Source organism: Natator depressus, chromosome 23, assembly GCF_965152275.1.
Source record: "Natator depressus isolate rNatDep1 chromosome 23, rNatDep2.hap1, whole genome shotgun sequence".
Taxonomy (NCBI): domain Eukaryota; kingdom Metazoa; phylum Chordata; order Testudines; family Cheloniidae; genus Natator; species Natator depressus.
In genome coordinates, this window is record NC_134256.1 from 6,839,328 (window position 1) to 6,861,918 (window position 22,591).

Genomic DNA, 22,591 nt, shown 5'->3' on the forward strand with positions numbered 1-22,591 from the left:
TTTCTTGCCCAGACTGGATGCCTTCCTAGTCTGGGCACAATCCTTTCCCCGGTACAGTCCTTGTTCCAGCTCAGGTGGTAGCTAGGGGATTTCTCATGATGGCTCCTCCCTTTGTTCTGTTCCACCCCCTTATATGGCTTTGGCACAAGGTGGGAATCCTTTGTCTCTCTGGGTCCCCCCCGCCCCTCCCCCAATGGAAAAGCACCAGGTTTAAGATGGATTTCAGTACCAGGTGACATGGTCATATGTCACTGTAAGACCCCAAGCCTTCATTCCTTCCAGCCTGACTCACAGGAAGGTCTGCGTGCAAACAGAGCCATCCACAGTCAATTGTCCTGGCTGATGGGAGCCATCAAGATTCCAAACCACCATTAATGGCCCACACTTTGCACAATTACAATAGGCCCTCAGAGTTATATTTCATATTTCTAGTTTCAGATACAAGAGTGATACATTTATACAAATAGGATGACCACACTCAGTAGATTATAAGCTTTGTAATGATACCTTACAAGGGACTTTTTGCATGAAACATATTTTAATTACATTATATTTACACTCATCATAAAATCATAGAGTGCAACATCACAGTAATATTTAAGGGATAATGTATTTATACTGGATGTGTGCTTTGTAGGCTTAGAGTAAAAAGTAAAGATTAGTCACCAGGATGTCTAAGTAATGGGCCAGTCAGCCAATGGGCAGTTGTCACTTGGCCTGTCTGGCGGATGATGCAATGCAAAGTTCAACCATTTAGCCTTGCACAATACTATGATCGTGGGCAGCGTGTGAACCCATTGGGGGAGGCTAGCCCCTGGCCCTGTCTCTTCTGCCTGAGGCCTTGCCCCTCCCCCTCAGAGCCCTCCCACTGTGGCCACCAGCTCCCCTTTCCCAACTCTGGAGCACTGGGCAGGCAGCACGACCCTGGAGCACCAGGTGGGTGGTGCAAGCAGTGGCCTCAGCCAGCCTAAATCCCAGCCACGGGCCACGCTGGGCTGTTTGGAGAGGCTTAGCCTCCCCTGGCCTGTGATACTTAGGGCCCATGACTATGACCTTGAATGGGAAACCATCAGAGGCAAAGACAAACAATTGAAACCTCTTAGAGGTAAAAGAACATTAAAACAGAGCTTTGCCCTGGCTTTGAATAGAAACAAAAGACTTTTTCAGTATAATAGAGTGCAGGGAAAGACATTCTGTACCCATTCACTGAGGAAACCCCTTGAGGAGCCAGAGGCTTTCATAAATGCTCAGATCCTGATTTGTCTGAAACCAGCCAGCTCTGCAAAAGACTGAATTTGGGGGGAAATCTAGTGTATTATGTAGGAAAGTTAACCACTGATAAGTGTAAACCCACGTTTGTGCTTTATGACTTTTTGTACTGTAACAATTTGTTTCCATCACTCGCTCTTGTTTCTAGTTAAATCTTTATTCTTACTTAATAAAACAAAGTTTATCATAAGTGCTGTGTGGTTTATGGGAGCGGTGGTTTAAGATAAAACTGGTACACGGGGGCACACTGCTCCTCTGAGGTCAGAGGATCCGGAATTTCTGTGAGTAGCCAGTGTTGGGGCTGGATATCAGAGAGGAATGATTCAAAGGGTTTGAGGTGCACTGATTGTTAACCTGCAAGGCGAAGGAGGGGCTGGCATAGCCCAGTGAGAGTGCTTGAGTGGCCGAAGGGCTGTAGTGTCAGGGAGCTGACACCAAGCAAACACTGCAGGCAGGGAGTAACAAGGTGACTCACAGTCCTGGGAACAATCATACCTTGTATCACCTGGGAGCCACTGCATGGTTCACAACTCCTTTAGCTCACCCTTTCCTGTGTCTTTCCAAAGGCTGGATCCATAGTGGAGTGCCCTTCTTCCCCGCTTCCCCATGCAATCATATCGCCCTCCTCCAGAACCTGGACTAGGGCCCAGCATTCCTGAGTCACGATATTCTTCTGCATTCAGCAAATAGCTGGGAAACTTGCAGGTAAAGTGTGTTTTATCCCCTACCTAAAGGATAATGATCTCCTGCTGCCACTAGTTACTCTGTTAGCTAAGGTAGCCGAGGTCTGCAGTGGGTCCAAAAGGACACAACCCTGCTGATGCTCCATGCAGAAGGTCAATGTGGTTCCACATGATGGAATTTTTTTCAATTGGCTTTTTTTAAATTTTAGGATGTTACATTTAAAATGAACATTAGACTTACAAAGTCAAGCACTCAGAATTTAGTAAATGCCGTGTGTGTGTGTGTGTTACAATCTTTAATTGGAGGATCACATACTATATTTCCCACAAGGCCCAAAGTCACAAAGGTACTTAGGTACCTGAGCCCCAAACAGGACACAAGGCTACATTTTTAAATGGTGAGAGTAATTCACCATTGGAACAATTTACCAAGGGCTGTGGTGGATTTTCCCATCACTGAACACTTTTAAGTGAAGATTGGCGGTTTTTCTAAAAGATCTGCTCTAGGAATTGTTTGGGGGACATCCTATGGGATACAGGAGGTTGGACTAGATGATCACAATGGTCACTCCTTGGCCTTGGAATCTACCAAGTCCCAGTTTTGGCTCCCCTGCAATCCACAAAACTCCTGCTGAATCCTGTAGGCACCTGAACTCACACAGGGTCAAAGTTCCCTCTATTTCTGCCCCATGGCACGCGTACTGCTGCCTCACTCTAGGCATCCCGACGCCTACCTCTGCCCTAAGCCCCAGAGTGAGTCACAAACCAGGGGAAGACCAGTGTTTGGTTGCCTAAGTCACATACAGGGCCTGAGCCTGTCAGGAGGATAAGGTTGTGGTGATGATGCCAATGCCCACCTTATAATTTTTATCCCAGTGGTTAGAGCCCTCACCTGGGCTGTGGGTAAGGTTCAATTCCCCTCTCCGCCAGAGGGGTGTTACCAGATATGCCCACTACTTTGGGGTATGCTCATTTATTAGGGTTACTGTTCTGGGGGTGGGGGTTCTGTAATTCTATTAATGTACTGCTTATGTCACTTGTGTGTTCATATGGAGCTCTACTCCTTCCTTCTGCAAGTCCCCTCCCAATGGAGCTCTCCTGCAGGACCTCGGTTCCCCAGGACTGGGTTCCTCCAGCCCTAGAACTAGATGAGTACGCACACCCATGTCTGAGCGGACCAGGTCAATCAGCACTCTCAAGCTGATCCCCTTATCTGTCCCTGTACTCAATGGGCTGGGTTAAGCAGCACCTTCAAGCTGTCACCCTTATGTGCCCCTGGTCTCAATAGATTGGGCTGAGCAGCACTTTCAGCTGCCCCGCCTTATGTGCCACAGGTTTAACATGTCCCTGTCCCACTTTCACCTCACACTTGTACTGGTCGTAACCCACTTGATGATGAGCAAACCCCACGGTATTTTTGGGCACTACAGGGATCTTTAGCTGAGGTAAAAGAAGCATTGCCGCAGAGTAAATGTGGGAAGCCAAAAACACAAGAGTAAAGTTCAGAGGGAGAGAGAAGCAACCAGCTTAACCATAAAAGTTATTTATTGTCTAATAGTAATAACTACCCAAGGACAGCCTAAACCAACATAACATACGTTATCAAAGGTGAATACCTGAGGTAGAAAGGAAAACAGAGAGAAAGAAGGGAATGTCACCACTCCCTGAAGCTTAAACTGGTCAGGGTTCCCAGGTGATGGTGGTAGCTCAGGGTCCTGAGGGCAGGAGACAGGCAGAGCCCCCAGCACGATCAGTCAGGAGATGATGGAGTCCCAGTGGAACTGATGCATAGTTTGGATCTAAGCATCAGAACCCTTATTTGGGCATAGGTAGGGGTTTTTGTAGAGAAAATACAATGGTTCAAGGGATTTGTTTATGGGTAAACTGATGATTCAAGGGTTTTCTTTAGGCTAGACAATAGGAGCTGATCACTCTTAGCTATGGGTGGTGGTTTCTTTCAGGGAGCTCACAATGCAACTAGGCTGCTTCAGTATTTTGGATATCAGTCAAGGATTTATTACTAAATTGGTCTGATAATTGCTGAGCTGGGTGTGTGCAAGCATAGGTTCATTAACATCTGGAGTAGATTCCCATGATGCAGTGCATCCCTGCTTTTCTGGTCCCAGAGTTCAGTGTGGTTCTCTGTTCTTCATTCTTTATGCTAATCCCTGTCCCATCTTTCATGCAGATAAGGCTAGGGGAGTTGTCTCTGTTCTTCATTCTGTATGCTAATGGGGATGTCTTAATCTTGTCGCCCTTGTCAGGAGGGGTCTAGGTGTTTCTCCCATCTGCCCTTCACTGCTCTTTGCAAGTTTTTTTTTCCTCTGATAGGTTTTGGTTTAAGCAGAGGCTGGTGGAGGCGTGTCTTTCATGAGTCAGACAGGCTGGATACTGCACGCTGGTTCCCCAAGAACACAGAGCTGACTGGTATCAGGGGGAGAGAGGATTTGAACAGTGGTCTGCCACCTCTCAGGTGAATTTTCTAACCACTAGGGTATTCTGATAGGAAGCTGCCTCAGTCTCTCTCTTTTTGGCTCAATGACTGTTCCACAGTAATCAAAACTTAAACATTGGGCCCAAGAGACTGTTCTCTGTAGCCCAGGGGTTAGGGCATTCACCTGGGGGGAGCCAGGATTCTGTCCCTTTACTCCAGTCACTCTTTCATTTACTGAGCCACAGTGGAACAGGAGAGACTGAGGCAGCCCCACATCAGACTATCCCACAGATCAGTGGTTAGAGCCGTCTCCTGAGAGGGAAGATCTGAACAGGGCAGAAAGGGGGCTTAAACCTGAGTCTCCCACATCCCAGGGGCAGGCACTAACCCCTGGGCTAACAGAGGTAGCTCTTCCTCTGGCTGTTTTTGTGTGGAGCAAGCCAGTCCCTAACTCATTGCCACAAGAAATGCCCTGGGTACCTAAGCTGCCTGGCCAAGGATGGCTAAGCAGAGATAGGAGTCTCCCTGCAGACCAGACGGAGGCCCCTACCTCTCAGAGAGGAGGGGCTGAGCATACACTTGTCATCAGCATCTCCCATTGGCTAGCTTGGGTGGCTTTTGTTGTTCGTATATAGGCCTGTTTGTTAACCCGGGATAGGATTTTGGGTTTGACTTTTGATTCTCTCATATCCTTACTAATCTGTGTGTGAACAAAGACACCGGTGTGTTGCTTCTGCCCAGCCAGATGGGTTTGTTAGTATAATAAGAAAAGATAAGGAATGGAGCTAAAGTGTTCCTGGACAGAGTGGGAGTAACACCAGTGGACATTTCTTCCCCAGAGGGCCAGCAATGAACTGGTGTACGTCTCGCACAGGCAAGGCGGTGCCAACATCCCTCAAAGGGGTGATCTGTGCGACGTTGCCATGATCACTCACGCCTTCCACCTTTTGACGTGCCCGGATACCACGGTGAGGAACATGACGGCATCCTGCAGAGCACACTCTGTGAAGAAGCAAATCGCCAGGACCCCCTCCAACCAAGATGTCGCCACCTACCTAAGCAGCTCACTGGAAGGCGAATTTGGAAGAGAGAGGGGAGACTTTGCTTCACTCTGGACTTGTGCCCGCAACGCTACGTGACGACTGGAGAAGCATATCAGCTGCCACTGGACGTGGTGCAAGGAACGCCAGGAGCTGGGAATCCTGGTGCCACAGGTGAAGAATACAGATCACACTATCATCACTCTGAGAGCTAGAACCATGCTAAAGAGGACCCTGAAGGATGCCATCCACTGCCAACATGTGGAAAACCTGAAACAGAAACCAGACCAGGACAAGGCGTTCGAGGTGTCGTGCAAGTGGGATGCCAGCAATCACTTCCTCCCTGGGGGCAGCTTCACCCGATTTGCCAACCTGAGGTTCGTCCACAGGGCCAGGATCAACTGCATCCCACTGAATGGAGCCATCCGCCACGGGAATCGGGACAAGCGACACAGGAAGTGCAGCTATGCCAATGAGACATTACCCCACCTCCTGTGTAGCTGCAAGCCCCATTCGAGAGCTTGGCAGCTGCAACACAACGCCATCCAAGATCGCCTGGCCAGAGCCAGCCTGCCACCCATGGGGAAGGTTGCCATAAACTCTGCCATCCCCGGAACTGACAGCCAACTGCGACCAGACATTGTCATCACCAACGAGGACCAGAATAAGATCATCATGGTTCATGTCACAGTGCCATTCAAGAACAGGATCCCGGCCTTCCACGATGCCCGAGCTCGAAAGGTAGAGAAATATGCCCCTCGGGCCGAAACCTTGAGAGCTAAGGGTTACCAAGTCCAGACACACTTGCTGATCATTGGAGCCTTGGGTGCATGGGACCCCAGTAATGAGTGAGTGCTGAAAGAATGCAGAATTGCTCAATGCTACACTCAGGTGATGCAGCAACTCCTGGTGTCGGATGCCATCAGGTGATCGAGAGACATCTGCATAGAACACATCACTGGACATCGGCAATATCAGGTGAGATGAGCTGGAGTGCCAATGAGAAGCGTAGTCAGGAAAGTAACAAATACTTTCCTCATTGATTGTATTTTCTAAATGGACAACCAACCTAATTCTCAATTACTGAGGAAAAATCTCCCCTCATTAATATATTTTGCTTTCCACAACCAAATCTCTGTACAACTTTTCATGAGTGATGTACCCATATATTCAGATTCTAATAGCTAAACTGCATTGTTAAATCTATTCACCTAAATTTGGGTTATTGCTGATTATGTACTCTATGTATCACATTACTTTAAAAAAAACCTAACTTTGTATTGGTGGATAATCTAAGCACTATACCCAGATGTACAGACATTCTTTTCCCAACCTATGTATTATATAATTTTTTTAACATATGAGCATACCCTGAAAGGCTGCCTGGCTCCTCTCTCAAGCCAAAGTCAAGCAACCAGTTAGGAGGGGCAAGGGGGGAGGCAAAAGAAACACTAAAAGCCAAAGAAATGCCTGTCCCTGACCGAAGCACCACCTCAGTCCCTACCCCTCCCATGGGATACAAAAGGGATGGTACCAAAGTCCCCAGATTCAGGACCCTCCGAAACGGCAACATGACCATAAATTGTAAGGGGTGGGACTAGGGGCATGCACTGACATCCTTTGATATTGATCAGAGGATCTTTTATCTTTCTACCACCTATTTCAGATATTTTCCTTGATAGAGAATATTTTCCTCATATATTGTTGTCCCTACCTGTGACTCCAATCTTCCAGCTTTGGTGTGATCATCAGCTACCTGAAACCCATCACCAACATGTGATTAAACCCATCAAAAAGTCAATTCATTGCCTCGCTCTTTGAGCCTCCTATAAATTGCATTGATTTTTTCAAAGTTGACTTGTAATTGACTTGAGTTGCAACTGAGTTCTCAGCACTTCTGGAACTCAATCCCCAAGTGTCTCAAGATGAGCACCCTGAAAATGAACATACTAATTAGTGGCCATACGTGAAAAAGTTGGCTTTAAGTGACTTCACTGGCTTCTACCTTTGTGTCAGTTCTCCAGTGTGGCATTTGATTGCTTTAGCCATGGGAACATCCTTTCTCCTCCTGCAATCTCCAGCCTCATTCTGTACACAAATTCTACAACAAATGAAGCTTGTCATTCTCATTCACTGTGCTATTCTGATTTTTATCCTGAGCTTTGTGCAGCCTGTGCATTTAATCTGGCAGGGATCTTGGCCTGGATCTGCAAGAGCATTTAGGTGTTGCAATGCTGAGCATCACAGGAACACACTGTGATCCACAAAGCTTGAGTTAGGCACCCAGGCTCCACAGAGGGAGAGAGGTGCCTTGGAATGTTGTTTGGGGCTTTCCCTTCACCCCCGCTCCCCTGGTTCTTGTCACGCAGACAGAAAGCAAAAGGCCAGAAGTCTGACGTGCAGGCAATGCAATGTGTACTGGGGATAGTTTCCAGCAAGCATGGCTATAACTCTGATGCCGCAGAGCCTTGTTTCCCAGTGTCCCCTTCTTCCCGCTCCTTAGCAGGCATAATTATACCTGAAATGCACACCCTCAGTCCCACCACTTACAATTTATGGTTATGTTCCGTTTTGGGGGTTGTGAGTTTGGGGTCTTTGTCCCACCTCTTTTATATCCCATGGGAGGGGTGAGGTTGTGCTATGGTCAGGGACAGGCATTTCTTTGGCCTTTTCATGTTTTATACCTTCCCCCCAATCCTCCCTTGCCCCTCCCGCCTAGGTGCTTGACCTTGCCTTGAGATAAGAGTTGAGGCACTCTTAAAGTGTGCGCTTTTATATTATACTCCCACCATGCCCAGTAACACTTTAACTGTTCTAACCTGTTCCCATTATACTAACAAACCAACTGGCTAGGCAGAAGCAACATACACAGAGTCTTTGTCCTTCGTTTGCACACATTAGTATAAGATATAAGAATATCAAAAATCAACTGGGCAAACAAGACCCAAAATTATATCTCAGGCAAAGATACAGGCCTGAATCCTACATTGTCACTAAGACTCCTAACGCTCTCTCCCTCCTGACTTGGCTATTTCCAGGCTGCACTGTTCCCTGCCTACACTGTGAATTCCCCAGCAAAGTCAGACTGCCCAAGCACCTCTGGTCTGCTTTTCCCCTCAGAGGCTATAAATGATGCAATTGCCAGAGTTATGTTACAACACAGCCCTTTCTAAGCAAGTATACTTCTTCTTAAGGTAAAAGTGTTACAGAGAAAATATTAAAACCTGAACTCCATTAAGGGCTCCAGCCAGTAAACAGTGTTTCAAACCCAACCTCCACCCTCCACCAGCCTGGGGTTTTTCTGTGGTAACAAGTTCATAACAGCTGTTAGCTCAGGACAAGCAACCCCAGGAATCTGAGTCACTCTTTTATCCAGTTTGGGCTGCTGAACTTGTCTTCATGTAATGAGTGATTAGCAAACAGTGCGTTTCTCCTCAGGGTGCAGTTTCAGAAGGATGGGACCAGAGGTGGGTAATCTGCATTCCCATTCTCCCACATATTTCCAAGGAAAGCCACTCACTAGAAGTTTAATCTTGTCTGGCCCATTGTTTTAAATGAGTCCCCTGAGGCTCATAACGCTTCCCCCAGTTTTCTTTAGACCTGCCTCCCCCTCACAGAAGTTACACACAATGCTCAGTGGTTTGAGCATTGGCCTGCTAAACCCAGGGTTGTGAGTTCAATCCTTGAGGGGGTCATTTAGGGATCTGGGGCAAAAACTGAGGATTGGTCCTGCTTTGAACAGGGGGGTTGGACTAGATGACCTCCTGAGGTCCCTTCCAACCCTGATATTCTATGAACACAAACATTTGCATTTTTAATACAATGAATTCCTAAAATACTTCAACTTAATTCAACAAGGTTTGTCCAGCATATTGCAGGTAATTGCCTCCTCTGTCACAGTCAAGAGCAGGCTTTAACACTGCCCACACTTTTGAATGCCATATTGTAAGGCAAGTGATGCTCTTCGGATTTGACACCTTGGACCAAGCCCTTACAGAGGACCCTCGGAGAGGTGCTAATCTGTTTCTCAAACGTCATGGCCTGAGATTATTATCCCGGACAAGACAACAGCAGCATTTTGAAAAAAAATCTGACTGAAAGTGTCCCAAGTTCAGCGCCCAAAGAAAATGAGCAAACCCTTCGCAATTCTCTGTGTGTCAGTTCCTCACTTGTGAGTCAGGCACAGTAAATATCTCCCAGGGTCTTGTGAAGAGAAATAATTTAAAGCAGCACTCAAATGCTCAATGATGGGTACCAGAGAAGAGCCCATGAGGAAATGAGTAAGTCGATGTTTAGTGTTTGGCTAATGAGCAGTAAATACGGAAAAGACCACTCACTGAACCATATGCCTGCATAAAATACTGAACAATTACCCATTCAACTAGCACCACCCAGCCAGTCCCCTGATGGAGGGAGAAGAAAAATACTATGTGAGTACATAGTTAAAGATGGGAATCAAAATACATATATACAAGGAGACAGCGACAACCTTAATTCTGGTATTTCCTAACTTTTGAGTGCTTGACTTTGTCAGCTGAACATTCTTTTAATGTAGTTTTTGTATGTAATCATAGACACAAAAGATACATTTTACCTCAGTACTTGCCACCTACTTAACCCTGGTGAGACATTAACTGCAATAATCACTGGAGGGTCACACCTTGTTACTTACATAGGCAGACGTGTACACCCAGCTGGGCCCCTTGGCCCCAGAAACTCATCTCCCCAGTGCAAAGGTGTCAACTGAAGTCGGGGGTGCAGCTGGCTAGAGTTGGGGGCAAGGGTCTGCTGGGTGGGGTGCTGGCCAGACTGCAGGGGCAAGAGGCTTCTGGCAGCTTGATTTCCACTAAAACCAGGCCCACAGTGTGCTCATTTGGTGCTGCAAGCAGAGGAATCCCTATGGTTCCCTAAATCTAACCTCACCTTGATGTCACTGCCTCATCCCTGTATTGAGTGATGCTCCCCTGCCACAAGCCTGGGGGAAGTAACTGCCTCACCCATGTGTCCAGAGCCTACAGAATCAAACCGTTTAGATCGGCAGAAATCAGGCTTTTCCAGTTTTCTGATTTTCATCAAAATCAACTGGATTCTGCCACTGATATTTAGAACATTCTCTGAAATTCCAGAGTGAACTGGAGGCCGTCTTCAAAAGTTATCACGCTGCAGCCAAGCTGAGTGCAGGGGCTCTCTTTACTAAGCCAATTAGCTTTTATGTAGGCAGAAGAAAAGGGAATCTTAAGAAGGGATCTAAAGGACAAGCTGGGACGGGGGTTGTTTTTAAACAGACTAGTTAAGGGAAAGTGTTCCCTGCATAAGGAGTGGTGTGGAAGATAGGGCAAAGGTGCTTGTAGGCGAAGTGAACAGAAGGGGAAGGAGATTTGAGGCTGAGACTCCTGGGGAGACGGGGAGCAAAATCAGTAAGTTACAAAAGCAGAGGAACAGGCAAGGACTAAGTGGGGGGCTAAAGGTGAGCACAAGAAGCTTGAATCTCATGCAGAAAAGTGGTGAGAGCCAGCAGAGGGATTCAAGAGGGTTCGAGATGGTTAAAGTAATAGGCCAGGATGACTAAGGCACCTAGGCATCACACTACACTAATACAAGGAACTAATCATTCAAAACTCCGCTGCTAAGATTAAGGTTTGTGGTCTGGATGCAGAAATCAGTGGATGCAGTTCTCTGACCTGCATGATACAGGCCAAATAGATGATCATAATGGTCACATCTTGCCTTATAATCGATGAATGAACGGCCAGGAGAACAATGTGGGTTTCAGGGATGCCATGGAGGGGATTATAGGAGCCAAGTTAGGAGATGGTGAAGGCCCAGAGGAGAGAGTGAACAGGATGGACAGAGATTAAATTCAAGCTGTTACAGAGGAAGCTGCAGCATGATTTAGTCACTACCTGGTGTGTGAGGTGTGGGAAAAGTTACAGATGACATCCAGGTAGCAGGCCTGATGGTGGTGTTCTGAACAGTGACAGACAAAGGGAAAGAGGAGACTTTGGTTGCTAGGGCCCAAATCCTCAAAGGTATTTAGGGTCCTAATTTCCATTGCAATCAATGGAAGTTAAGGAGTCTGAATACCACTGGGGATCTAGGCCTAGGATAGCAGCAAGACATCCAGGAGGAAGATACACAGGACTGTAAGGCACGTCCTGGGTCATCATGTCCAGTCCTCTGGTATTGCAGGCTACCACGTCACATAATCAAGTGAAGCCTCTCTGTCAGGAAATCGAACCCTGTCTCCCGCATAACAGGCAGAGATACTCACCACTATGCTAAAGGAAGGCATGACCAAGGAGGATACAGAGACAGATGGTGATGTAGGACTGGACAAGTAGGGCTGAGTCACCAGTGTAAAGATGGTCATTGAAGCCAGGTGAGTGGAGGAGATGACAAAGAAACGGTGTAGAGGGAAAAGACGAGAAGGCCAAGGACACCGCCCTGTATGACCCCTCCTAGAAGTAGGCGAGAGAGAAGAAAATGGCAGAACTCGAGCTGACAGGGTATTTGTCGGCACAACTGGGTCTGTATTAGTTTCCCAAATGATAAAACACCAGGGAACAGGCTGAGAAACCTTTCATTGAGAAATCACTGCTTTAAATTCCGTACTGGGGAGGGATGACTAGAAATGACCATCTGACAACTGCTCTATGTTAGGGGACATATCCACGTGACAGTTAGTCCCCTTAGTAGTTTTGCTGACCAGAAAAAAGAACCCACAGATTCCATTTTTAGAGCTTTTTACTTACAGCAGCTACAGGACAGGCACTGTCCTTGGCCTTCAGACACGTGCTGGACATACAACTCTGAAAGTGTTACCCTAAAGCACAGACCTTACAGTGCATCCACTGCACTTATTTCTTGGGATTAGCTCCAGCCACATGATAATGTCAACAGCAGTTCTATTAAGCAGCAGTTGCATGAGACCTTTGTGCATGTTGGGAGCAGTGTTCCCCGAGATCTTGGTCATTAATTCGCTTGGGACTAGCTGGGTAGTATTGTCATCATCAAAACTACAAAGACCCTTCAGGGCTAAAGCAGCTCCATTTGATATTCCACATCCCCTCATTTTGACAAGCCAGTGCCCATCAGTAAGCAACCAGCCCAGCACTCCAAGCTGCCAACAGAACAGAGTAGCTCAGGTTCCCTAGTTCCAAGAGAAGGGATAGGTTATGCAGGAGGCAGCTCCATCTGGATATCAGGCAGCAGGTTGCAGCTGGTGACGATGTCCATCTTGTCAGCCACAGCTTGCAAGTCATCCAGAATGAGGCGGATATTGTGCGAGGCATTGATGATGGCACTCTGTGAGTTGCTAAGCTGTGCAGTGATGGTGCAGAGTTCCTTGGTGGCCATTTGATACACCTGCTTGATGGTGCTGCTGACATCATAGTACAAGCGGGCATTGCTCTCAATCAGCTTCTGCTGCAGCAAGGTGCTGTAGCGCCCCTCGTGCTGGATACGAAGGGCAGGTTTCTCTTCTATTCCCATAGGAGACCTTGGCTCCTCCTTCCTGATGACAATCAGGGGAGGCAGGTCCAGGTCAACTAGCTTAGACTTGACTTTGTGCCCACTTGGGCTCCCTTCGTCTTCATCATCTGTCTCAGACGCTTCCCCGAGGACTTTCACACCAGAGAGGCTGGGGAAGGAGGTCTGAGGAACGGACGACAGATAAACTTCTTCATCTGAATCAGTCTCAGATGCTTCCCCTTGAACCACTGCTTTGTACTGGGGCGCTGCCATCCTTGGGCTTCAGCCACCTAAAGAAACAAAAGCAGCTCAGTCACAGCAACAGAAGGGAAACTGCGACAAGGGAGAAGAGCCTGGGACAGCTCAGAAGGTGGATGGGTCCCAGGAGCCCGGAAGAAGCTGGCAAGTGGTTGTGAAGTTCCAGGAGGGAGCAGCTATGTGGGCCGTCAGCTGAAGTGCTACATGCCAGCAACAACCAGCCCAACAGCCGCTGGATGTACCCAGCCAGGAGAGAGGCGGTGAATGACCCCAAGTGGGGGGCAACACAGTAACAGGATAGAGACCACCAGTCCATGGCATGATGGACATCAGCACAGGACAGAATATGGCCATGGGCAAAGTCCCAGAAGCCCATCATTCATTTCTCAGGGAGACACCCCCCCCTCACTTCCTATAGACATCCCTTCCACCTCTCCCCCAAAGCCTCTTCCCCAGCCCCTCTCCCAGAAAGCACCCTGCTCCCCCTACAGTGCCCTACCCCAACGCTCCAACCCACCCCCCTACTCCTAGAGCACCCCCACACTTCTCTCCACATCCAGAGCACCCCTCCCGCAAGAGCACCCCCACTCCCCTCCCCCCGAGCGCCCCCACTCACCCCAACCCTCCCCCCGAGCGCCCCCCACTCCCCTCCCCCCAAGTGCCCCCACTCACCCCAACCCTCCCCCCGAGCACCCCCCACTCCCCTCCCCCCAAGCGCCCCCCCACTCTCCCACCCCTCCCCCCAAGCGCCCCCCACTCCCCCCAGAGCGCCCCCACTCCCCTCCCCCCGAGCGCCCCCACTCACCCCAACCCTCCCCCCCGAGCGCCCCCCACTCCCCTCCCCCCGAGCGCCCCCACTCACCCCAACTCTCCCGCCGAGCGCCCCCCACTCCCCTCCCCCCGAGCGCCCCCACTCCCCCACCCCTCCCCAGAGCGCCCCCCCACTCCCCTCCCCCCGAGCGCCCCCCCTCCCCCCAGGGCTCATCCCACCCATCCCACTAGAGCGCCCGTGCTCACCCCACACTCTCCCCAAAGTCCCTCAAACAGCCCCCACCCGCTTCTCTTCGCTACGCGCTGTCGCAGAGGCGGAACAGGAACGGCGCGGACGGAGTCCAGGTCACATGATCAGTCACGTGGTGTCCAATCCCGGAAGTCGCGACTGCTGCCATGGCTGACTCGCTGCTGTTCCAGATGCTGCACATGGAGATGGCGCATGCGCTGTGTGCGGTGAGGGGAGGGGAGGGGGGTGAGAGGGAACGGAGCTGGGGACGTGGCTCCGTGTCGGGCGCGAGCCGCTACGCTGCGGGTGGGTGCGCTGCCGAGGGGCGGGGCTCCGTGCCGGAGGCTGGGTGCAGTGCGGGGCGGGGCTCGGTGCTGGAGGCTGGGTGCAGTGAGGGGCGGGGCTCTACGCTGGAGGCTGGGTGCAGTGTGGGTGGGGCTCGGTGCCAGAGGCTGGGTGCAGTGCAGGGCGGGGCTCTGTGCCAGAGGCTGGGTGCAGTGCGAGGTGGGGCTCGGTGCAGTGTGGGCGGGGCTCCATGCCAGAGGCTGGGTGCAGTGAGGGGCGGGGCTCTGCGCTGGAGGCTGGGTGCAGTGGAGGCGGGGCTCTGTGCCAGAGGCTGGGTGTGGGGCAGGGCTCTGTGCCAGGGGCTGGGTGCAGTGAAGGGGGTGGGGATCCGTGCCAAAGGCTGCGTGCAGTAGTCCGGCCTGTGCTGTATGGGAGGTCACACTACATGATCACATTCACAGTGGTCCCTTCTGGCCTTGGAATCGATGAAACTTCAGAGTGAGCAGCAGGTTCCCCCTACCCCACCCCACCATACCCCACTCTTCAGCGTCAACTTCACAGTGCTGCATCTTGCCCTGCTGCTCCCAGCTCAGAGACCTTCTCCCACACTTCTGAAGCCATGGAGGGGCTGCTAGGCCAGGCTAATCCCAGTGCCAGACGAATGGCTCACCTGCGCTGGCCCCATTCTGAGCCTTTTCATCTGTGGTGTTTGACAGGAACAGGAGAAAGGTCTCGGTGCGCTGGAGGGAGTGGGTTTCCGAGTGGGCCAAGGACTCTCGGAGAGGTGAGTGCAGAGTACCAGAGCACAGGCGGGGTGGGGTGGGAGATTCCTGGAGTGACAGTGGAGGAGGAAGCTTAACAGTTCGGCAGGAGCAACTCCCAGTACAAAGTGATGCCTGTGAACTGGGAGTGAATCAGAGTCTGAAATGGAGCCCGATGAGCACCAAGGAGGGAAGGCCTCAGGAGGGGCTGGGGACACGATAGGAGTCCTGAAGCTGGATTCACTTCTAATTTTGGCACCGTTTGCTCTGGGTTCCCCTTGCTTGTGCTTTCTGTTCTCCTGCAGTTCCTCCTGCCCACTGGGCAGCAGAGGGAGGTAGTGAGTCTGTTGGCTTAACTGATGGATGTTTTGGATGTTGGGCTAGGCTGGGGTGGCTGATTCCCTGGGGTATGTGTCCTAAAACCATGAGAGAGAGAGCACAAAGGAAGCACATATGTGATTTAAGAGCCTAAAGCTCATTGACTCAAATAGACACAGAAAGTGAATGATATTTAGGCTCCTAAGTGACTTAGTTGTTTCTGAAAACGTTTAGCCCTTCTGTTTCCATGCTGTTGATCCGTTAAGTGGAAAGCACTTCCAAATGCAGGAGTGGCTTCAATCCCCCTTGCACGTGCTGAAGGGGCTCCCAGCTCCCTTCCTAGGCAGGGCTCCAAGCCCAGGCCTGAGTAAATCCAACTTCCCTTCCCATTTAGTGCTCAATCTCTTTTGACAAGATACAAGGAAAACAGGAAATGATGCAGCTAGAGCATCCGTGGTTCTCAAATGATGGTTCTCAAAGCCAGTCCACCGCTTGTTCAGGGAAAGCCCCTGGCAGGCCGGACCGGTTTATTTACCTGCCGCGTCCTCAGGTTCGCCCGCTTGTGGCTCCCACTGGCCGCGGTTCGCCGCTCCAGGCCAATGGGGGCTGCAGGAAGGGCGGCCAGCACATCCGTCCGCCTGCGCCGCTTCCCACAGCCCCTGTTGGCCTGGAACGGTGAAACGCGATCGGTCAAACCTGCGGACGCGGCAGGTAAACAAACCGGCCCGGCCCGCCAGGGGCTTTCCCTGCACAAGCAGTGGACCGGCTTTGAGAACCACTGAGCTAGAGCCCCTGGGCAGTCTGCCAATTATCCTGTCAGCATTGCTTTGAGAGGTGACTCAGCTCCGGGTTTTCTCTAGTCCTGCTGCCTGATACTGTAGGACCCATTCAAAGAGACAATTACCAGACTCAGCAATTTCCCCCTTCTGCTGAAGGTTGACAAAGGAGACTCCGTCATTCAAGGATGAGCTGGACGTCCTGAAATTCCTCTGCAAGGATCTGTGGATAACTGTCTTCAAGAAGCAGGTGGATAATCTGCGCACCAACCATCAGGTAAGAGCTGCGATGCTTTCCCCTGCTCCCAGGAAGACTGGATGCTCTCCCACAGTTTTGTCTTGGCCTTTGCAGGCTGCTCCCTAGCTGTCTCAGTGTCCCTGCTGCAGGATGCAGAGGGGTGAGAAGAGAAGCATTAATTCTCCCCAAAGTTGTTCTTGCACCTTAGCTGATTCCAAGAGGAGGGTGGAAAGAACAAGGCTGCTGCCTCAGGTAGTATCAAGAGGCCTGAGCAAACATTTGAGTCTGGCATTGTGGCTGAGGGGTGCGTGGCACACGCACAGCCTTATTTCCAGGAGAACAGAGCTCCTGAGCTGGGGACCCTGCACTAAGAATGCCCAGCCCTGGAGTTCCACCCTATCGTCCCCATTGTCCTGGGGAGAGAGGTGGTCACTGAAGTTGGCAGGTCCTAGCCCATTATAGCTCAGAGCTTAATACAAGGACCATGAAGTGGACCCAGAACTGGATCAGAGTGTTCTGGAAGTCCTGTGCCTGTCCCTACTCTGGAACTGACCTGACTTAGATGCCGAGGTGCCGTTTGCAGATCAGGGGTCCCTCTGAAGGCTGCCTCTGAGACAGCGAGTGCACTGACCAAGGGGCAGCTGGAGTACTCCCCCCACAGAGCAGCACTGGGATCATTTAGTGGACGGAAGTGCTCTTCCTGCTGTGCTAGGATCGGGGGCTTGGCATTGGGTGAGCCTGTGGCAGTAGTGATGGATTTCTAGGCAATTGCTGATGGTCTCATGTGCTGTGCAGGGGGCATCCTGGTACCTGCTGTTCACACAGTCAGACTCTTGGTTTCATTTCTAATGGGCATGGTATTTGCGGCTCTGAGACCCAGCCATCTTGACTTATTTTGACTCCCAAACCCACAGAAATCTCATTCCCACAGGGAACCTACATGCTACAAGACAATAACTTCCTCCTCCTAAGCCAGCTGTCCAATGGGAAGCAGTACCTGGAGGAGGCACCCAAGGTAAGCACAACAAGGGGACATCCTCCAGTAGAGCCATCTCCTCCGGGTGCTTTAATCTCCTCCTTGTTTGTCGGGGCCACAGGAAAGGTTGCACTGTGACCTCGGTCATCACGGCTAAAACCCTCTTCAGTGTTCAGATCCCCGATATAAAACCCAACGGATTACGTTCCTCCAAAGCAGTCATGGACATGCTGTATGTTGGCTCTTGCCAGGCTTTGAAAGCTGTCTAGCAAGCTAAGCTGGAAGCTGAATCCGAACCAGGTAGTCCTTGTGGCTGCTTTTCTCCTGTGACTGACTGCCCCCCTCAAGCTCAGATAGCCCATATTAGGTTGTAAGATCTTTGGGGCAGGGACCAGGCCTTTCTACCTCATCTGGGGGGCCTCAGCATACCTTTGATGTTCTAAAATAATAAACACAGCTGCATGGACTGTGACCTGGCCTGCTTTCCTGCGCTCTGGGTTCCAGGTCCTCTGGTGAAGTCCGTCACTGTTGTGCTTTGAACTTGGAGCTGGTGTAACTCCTGAAAGCCCATATAAGAGCTAATGGGATACTTGGATGCGTTAATGGCATGGGTGACGCGTGAACCGCCCATTGGGGCAGGCTAGCCCCCAGCCACTCTCCTTCTGCCTGAGGCCCTGCCCCTCCCCCGCCAGAGCCTAGAGCACCCCCACCACGGCCGCTGGCCCCCTAGTCCCAGGTCCCCCGAGCGCCCCCAATCCTGGAATGCTAAACAGGCAGCGCCCAGCCCCAGAGCACAAGGTGGACGGCCCCAGTGGCCCCCAGCCCTGAAGTGCCAAGCGGGCGGCCCCAGCGCCCCCAGCTCCGGTGTGCCAGGCAGTGCAAGCACCGGCCCCAGTCGCCCTGAGTCCCAGCCACAGGCTAGCCCGCCCAAGCCACGGGGGAAGAGCGGGAACTGGAAGCAGGCAGGAGGAGGCCTGGGGGCAAAGCATGGGCAGGGCCACGTTGGGCTGTTTGGGCAACCTCCTCTGGCCTGTGATACCCGCCGCCCATGGTTAACGGGAGTAGTGAGTAGGAGCAGGAGGGTGATTTTCCCTCTGTAGAACATTGATGAGTCTGGTACTGAGATGCTACATCCACTTCTGGGGTTCACATTTTAAAAAGGATGTTGGAAAAATTGGAGCGGGTGCAGAGAAGAGCTACTAGAATGACTGGTGAGAAACTAAAGAGTTCAGTCTCTTTAATTTATCCAAAAGACAGTTACAGTTATGATTTACAAGTGCCTATGCATGGAAGAGATTTCTGGCTTTTTAATCTAGCCAAGTGAGTTAGAACAAGTTCCGGTGACTGGAAGCTGAAATTAGATAAACTCAGAGTAGGAATAAGGCACAATTCTTTAACAGTCAGAGTAACCACTGGGAGAATTCTCCTAAGGGTGGTGCGGATTCTCCACCACTTGGAGTCTTTAAATTAAAATGGGACATCTTACAAAGAGACTCTGTTCTCAGCCCTACGTTACGGGTTTGATGCAGGAATCAGTGGGGGAGGTTATTTGGCCTGTGTTATGTAAGAGATCCGAGCAGATGATCTTAACTGTTATTTCTTGTCTTAAAACGTATGCATGAAATCCTGGGCCCACTGAAGTCCCCCACTGAGTTGGGCAAGCCAGGATTTCACCAGAGGACTCCATGACTGTGAGGATAATTCCCTATTGGCAGCCACTGGAGCAGTCTGCACGTAGAGAGAGTCACTCCCAGTGTAGCTAGTGAGTCCTAGCTCGATCCCCCTCTACCTAGGGCAAGTATTGCTGCTCCCCAAGGGGAGAACTGACCGGCTCTCTGCCTTTCCTGTAGTTTCTCGCCTTTACATGTGGCCTTGTGAAAGGAGCTCTCTCCAACCTGGGCTTTGACAGCACTGTGACTGCCGAGGTGCCGGTGATGCCCTCCAGTAAGTAGTTAGCCTCTGCGTGGGGAGAGGGAGCTGAGATCCAGTAGGCTGGGAGCAGGCTGCCAGCAAGCAGGGAACCTTAATATACCCCTCCCCCATCCCTGCTCTAGGGAAGAAGGGGGCCTGGGGAGCCTTGGGTCACAGTGTGACGTGCTGGGCCTTGCTCAGATGTTCCAGCCAGCTGATGTCTGTTCTGTGGCCCTGAATGGAACAAGGGAGACAGAAGGTCTGAGTCCAGTTCTTGGCAACGGGGTAGCCCTTGTCACAAAGCTATCGTCACCATGTGGAGGAAGGTGCCCTGCTGCCGCCTGTGTAGTACAGAATGGTGTGCCGGGGCGGGGGGGGGGGGGCAACCTTCTCCCTGCCCAATATTCACTTCAGAAAGGGACCCCTCCTAGCTGGCGCTCAGTGAGGGCCATGTGTCCAGGGAAAGAGAGGCCCAGGGAGTCGGATTTGGGCTCTTGGTTCAGTATTTGGTGGGGTTGCATGGATGAAGCCAGGACAGTGATTTCCCATGAGATCTCAGCCATGAGATTTCTCTAACGCAGCCCCATGCCATGGCAGCAGTTCCCTTTTTCTGTGTGTGTGGCATGCTCAGTGCTTTCTCTTTCTGCCAGGTAAATTTCAAGTGGTGATTCAGAAATCCTGACCTGGTGCTGGCAGCTGGGAATGGGTGGACGAGAGACAGTGGAGCAGCCTGCAGCCCTGTCTCAGCGGAGCTGGTTTCTGCTTTCTGGGTACCAGGATGTCGTAGGTTTGCAATAAAGTGTTTCTGATTTCCATTCATCTGTGCTGAACTCCCGTGTAACCAGCCAGCTTCCATCAGCTGTGGGGACGGCCTGACAGCCTAATGCTGGTGTTCCAGTGCTACCACACAGAAGTGAATGAGCTCGAGCTGGTGGGGCGTGAAGAATATCCCTCTCTGTCGGAGGTGCAGTCGCAGAAAAGTGGTGGCAGTGACCTGAGGTTTTGGGAGTGATTCTCAGGTCTCTGGATGAGCAGGGATCCTCTTCTCTCCAGGAGGACAAATGGGTGGGCTCCGATGGGAGGTGGAACCATTTCCTTTGTGATAGTGGGAGTGGCTCCATGATTGGGGGTTTGGCTCTTCCAGCCTGTGAGTTCTTGCTTGCCTTTGATTCTTGCTGCTTGCAGCCTGTGGGAGGGAGAGGGGCACAGAAAAATAGAGGATGCTCAGCACCCACCAGAGCTGTTTGGCGGTGCCACGGATCAGTTGTTTGGGGGGCGCTTGGGGGAGGACGGAGAGCAGTAGGCAGGCGGGGGCCTCGGGGAAGGGATTGGAGTGGAGACAGGAAGGGCCGGAGTGGGGGCGGAGCCTCAGGGAAGGGGGCAGAGCGGGGGTGGGAAGAGGCAGAGCAAGGAGGGGGCCTCAGGGGAAGGGCCGGAGTGGGGATGGGACCTCGAGGTAGACTGGGGGGTAAAGTAGCCCCGGGGGAAAATAAGTCAGTGCCTATGCCCCAGGCCCAGCAACCAGTGCTCCAATGCACGTGGAGTCTGGCATGCAGGGACTGCAGCACCACCGTAGCGAGAGTGAAAGGCAGCCCTAAGTACCCTTGTCAGACGTCAGTGGCGGCCCTGGGCTCTCCCACTGCTCCTTGTAGGGGAAATATCTTATGCGTGTTCTCTCTGGAGCTCTCTGCTGGGACAGCTTGTCAGCACCTGCAGGCCCTGAATGGTGGAGATCAGTGTGGGTGCACAGTGGTCACCGGCAGACACAGGCAGCTCTGGGCTACAGCCCCAGATAATTCCCTGTCCTCGTTGCTGCCTCTTGCCTGATTCCTCCACTGACACAACCTAGCCTCAGTGATGCCACGCTTCCAGTGATGGAGTGGGGAGTATTGACCTGGGACTGTTGGGGGATATCAGGGTGTGACTTCACTTGAGGGATGATACATGAGCATGGGACCTGAGCCCAGGAGGGGGATGGGGCCAGGTGACACCTTCTGCCCTGGAAACTGGACAAAGGCTGGAGGAGGGGCCAGGGTGTGTGGCTGGAGGAGACTGCTGGAGGGGGTTTCAATTTGGAGCTGACTGGGGAAACGGAGGGAGACCCAGGACAGGGGTCTAGGCTCCCTGCCACCCAAGATGGACCTGACTGAGGGGTCCTGTTGTCTGTACCTACAAGCTCTGTTTTGGACTGTGTTCCTGTCGTCTAATAAACCTTCTGTTTTACTGGCTGGCTGAGAGTTATGGTGAATCGCGCCGGGGGGGATGGTGCAGGGCCCTGACTCCCCCCCACTCCGTGACAGGTATGTAGTGTGAACAGTAACGAATCCACAGAGACGCAAGAGGCAGCGCTGCAGAAGAGAGAGACTATCAGGAGCCCATGCAGGGCAGCCACACAAAGGGCTTGTTAATAGAACGGTTGTGCTGTGTGGGGCTGCTCAGAGCACGGCATTGCTCTGCGCCCCCTTTGCTGTCTCTGAGCTCCGTGCTCACTCCTCCAGGCTCCTTCTCTTGCTTTCCCTACCCATCAGAGTCCAGGCCGTGAGGTCTGATGAAAGCCCCAGCTTGGCACACTTTCCTAAGAGCCATTTGCACCCAGAAATGGTGATCTGAGAGGGTTTGAGCTTTCTGTACATCCTGGATGTATTGCAGTATTGGTCTAATGAATCCCTAACAGCAATTTGAGTCCCTCACAGGGGGACTCTCACTGTGACCCTCACTGGGCCACTCGGAAATTTTTTGCATCTTTAGCGTGGCCCAGTACCGTCTGTCAGAGCTTCCCAAAGCAGGTTTGACCTCCAAATAATGGCAGGAAACGAAGAAGTCAGCAGTTACTTATCGTGGCTCCAAAGTGTCAAAAAGGGGCCTGAGCCCATGTGTGAGGGATTATACCCCATAACATTCCACATCTCCTGTTCACGAGCAGAAAACTTCGTTAACACGGAGCTACGGTTGCCTGTGGCTCATTCGTCCCCTTCCAGAACACTGAGTCCAGCTACACTCAAACTTCTGAAAACCAGGAAATACAAAGTAAAGATCCAACCCTAATTTGGATCTTTTTTTGGTGAGATTACAAGACTGATGGATAAAGATAACAGTGTTGCAGTGGTACACTTCTGTAAGGTATTTGATGGGGTACCCTGTGACATTCTATACCTTGGAGGAGCTTCCTGTA

General features: G+C 51.3%; 2 protein-coding genes across 3 annotated transcripts; one reads left to right on the top strand and one right to left on the bottom strand.

Moving 5' to 3' along the window:
• Positions 1–12,014: 12,014 nt before the first annotated feature.
• Positions 12,015–14,350, bottom strand: BLOC1S3 (biogenesis of lysosomal organelles complex 1 subunit 3). Of its 2 annotated transcripts, none has more exons than XM_074937369.1 (2): positions 14,172–14,265; positions 12,015–13,186 (listed from the first exon to the last, which is right to left on the bottom strand). In XM_074937369.1, the coding sequence occupies exon 2, from the start codon at positions 13,167–13,169 to the stop codon at positions 12,600–12,602; it is 570 nt and encodes a 189-aa protein (XP_074793470.1). In that variant the 5' UTR covers positions 13,170–13,186; positions 14,172–14,265; the 3' UTR covers positions 12,015–12,599. The 2 variants fall into 2 exon arrangements, with proteins under 2 accessions (XP_074793470.1, XP_074793469.1); XM_074937368.1 differs by having other exon boundaries at positions 12,016–13,186; positions 14,209–14,350.
• Positions 14,288–20,699, top strand: TRAPPC6A (trafficking protein particle complex subunit 6A). Its single transcript, XM_074937370.1, has 6 exons — positions 14,288–14,381; positions 15,156–15,223; positions 16,454–16,571; positions 17,464–17,547; positions 19,359–19,452; positions 20,070–20,699. The coding sequence occupies exons 1-6, from the start codon at positions 14,322–14,324 to the stop codon at positions 20,099–20,101; spliced, it is 456 nt and encodes a 151-aa protein (XP_074793471.1). The 5' UTR covers positions 14,288–14,321; the 3' UTR covers positions 20,102–20,699.
• Positions 20,700–22,591: the final 1,892 nt, after the last annotated feature.

What these genes read in the sequence shown, in the direction of transcription:
- BLOC1S3 (XM_074937369.1), bottom strand. Translation starts at nt 13,169, where the DNA reads ATGGCAGCGCCCCAGTACAAAGCAGTGGTTCAAGGGGAAGCATCTGAG.
- TRAPPC6A (XM_074937370.1), top strand. Translation starts at nt 14,322, where the DNA reads ATGGCTGACTCGCTGCTGTTCCAGATGCTGCACATGGAGATGGCGCAT. An exon ending in ATCTGCGCACCAACCATCAG is followed by an intron (nt 16,572 to 17,463) that starts GTAAGAGCTGCG and finishes TCATTCCCACAG; the next exon opens with GGAACCTACATGCTACAAGA. An exon ending in ACCTGGAGGAGGCACCCAAG is followed by an intron (nt 17,548 to 19,358) that starts GTAAGCACAACA and finishes CCTTTCCTGTAG; the next exon opens with TTTCTCGCCTTTACATGTGG.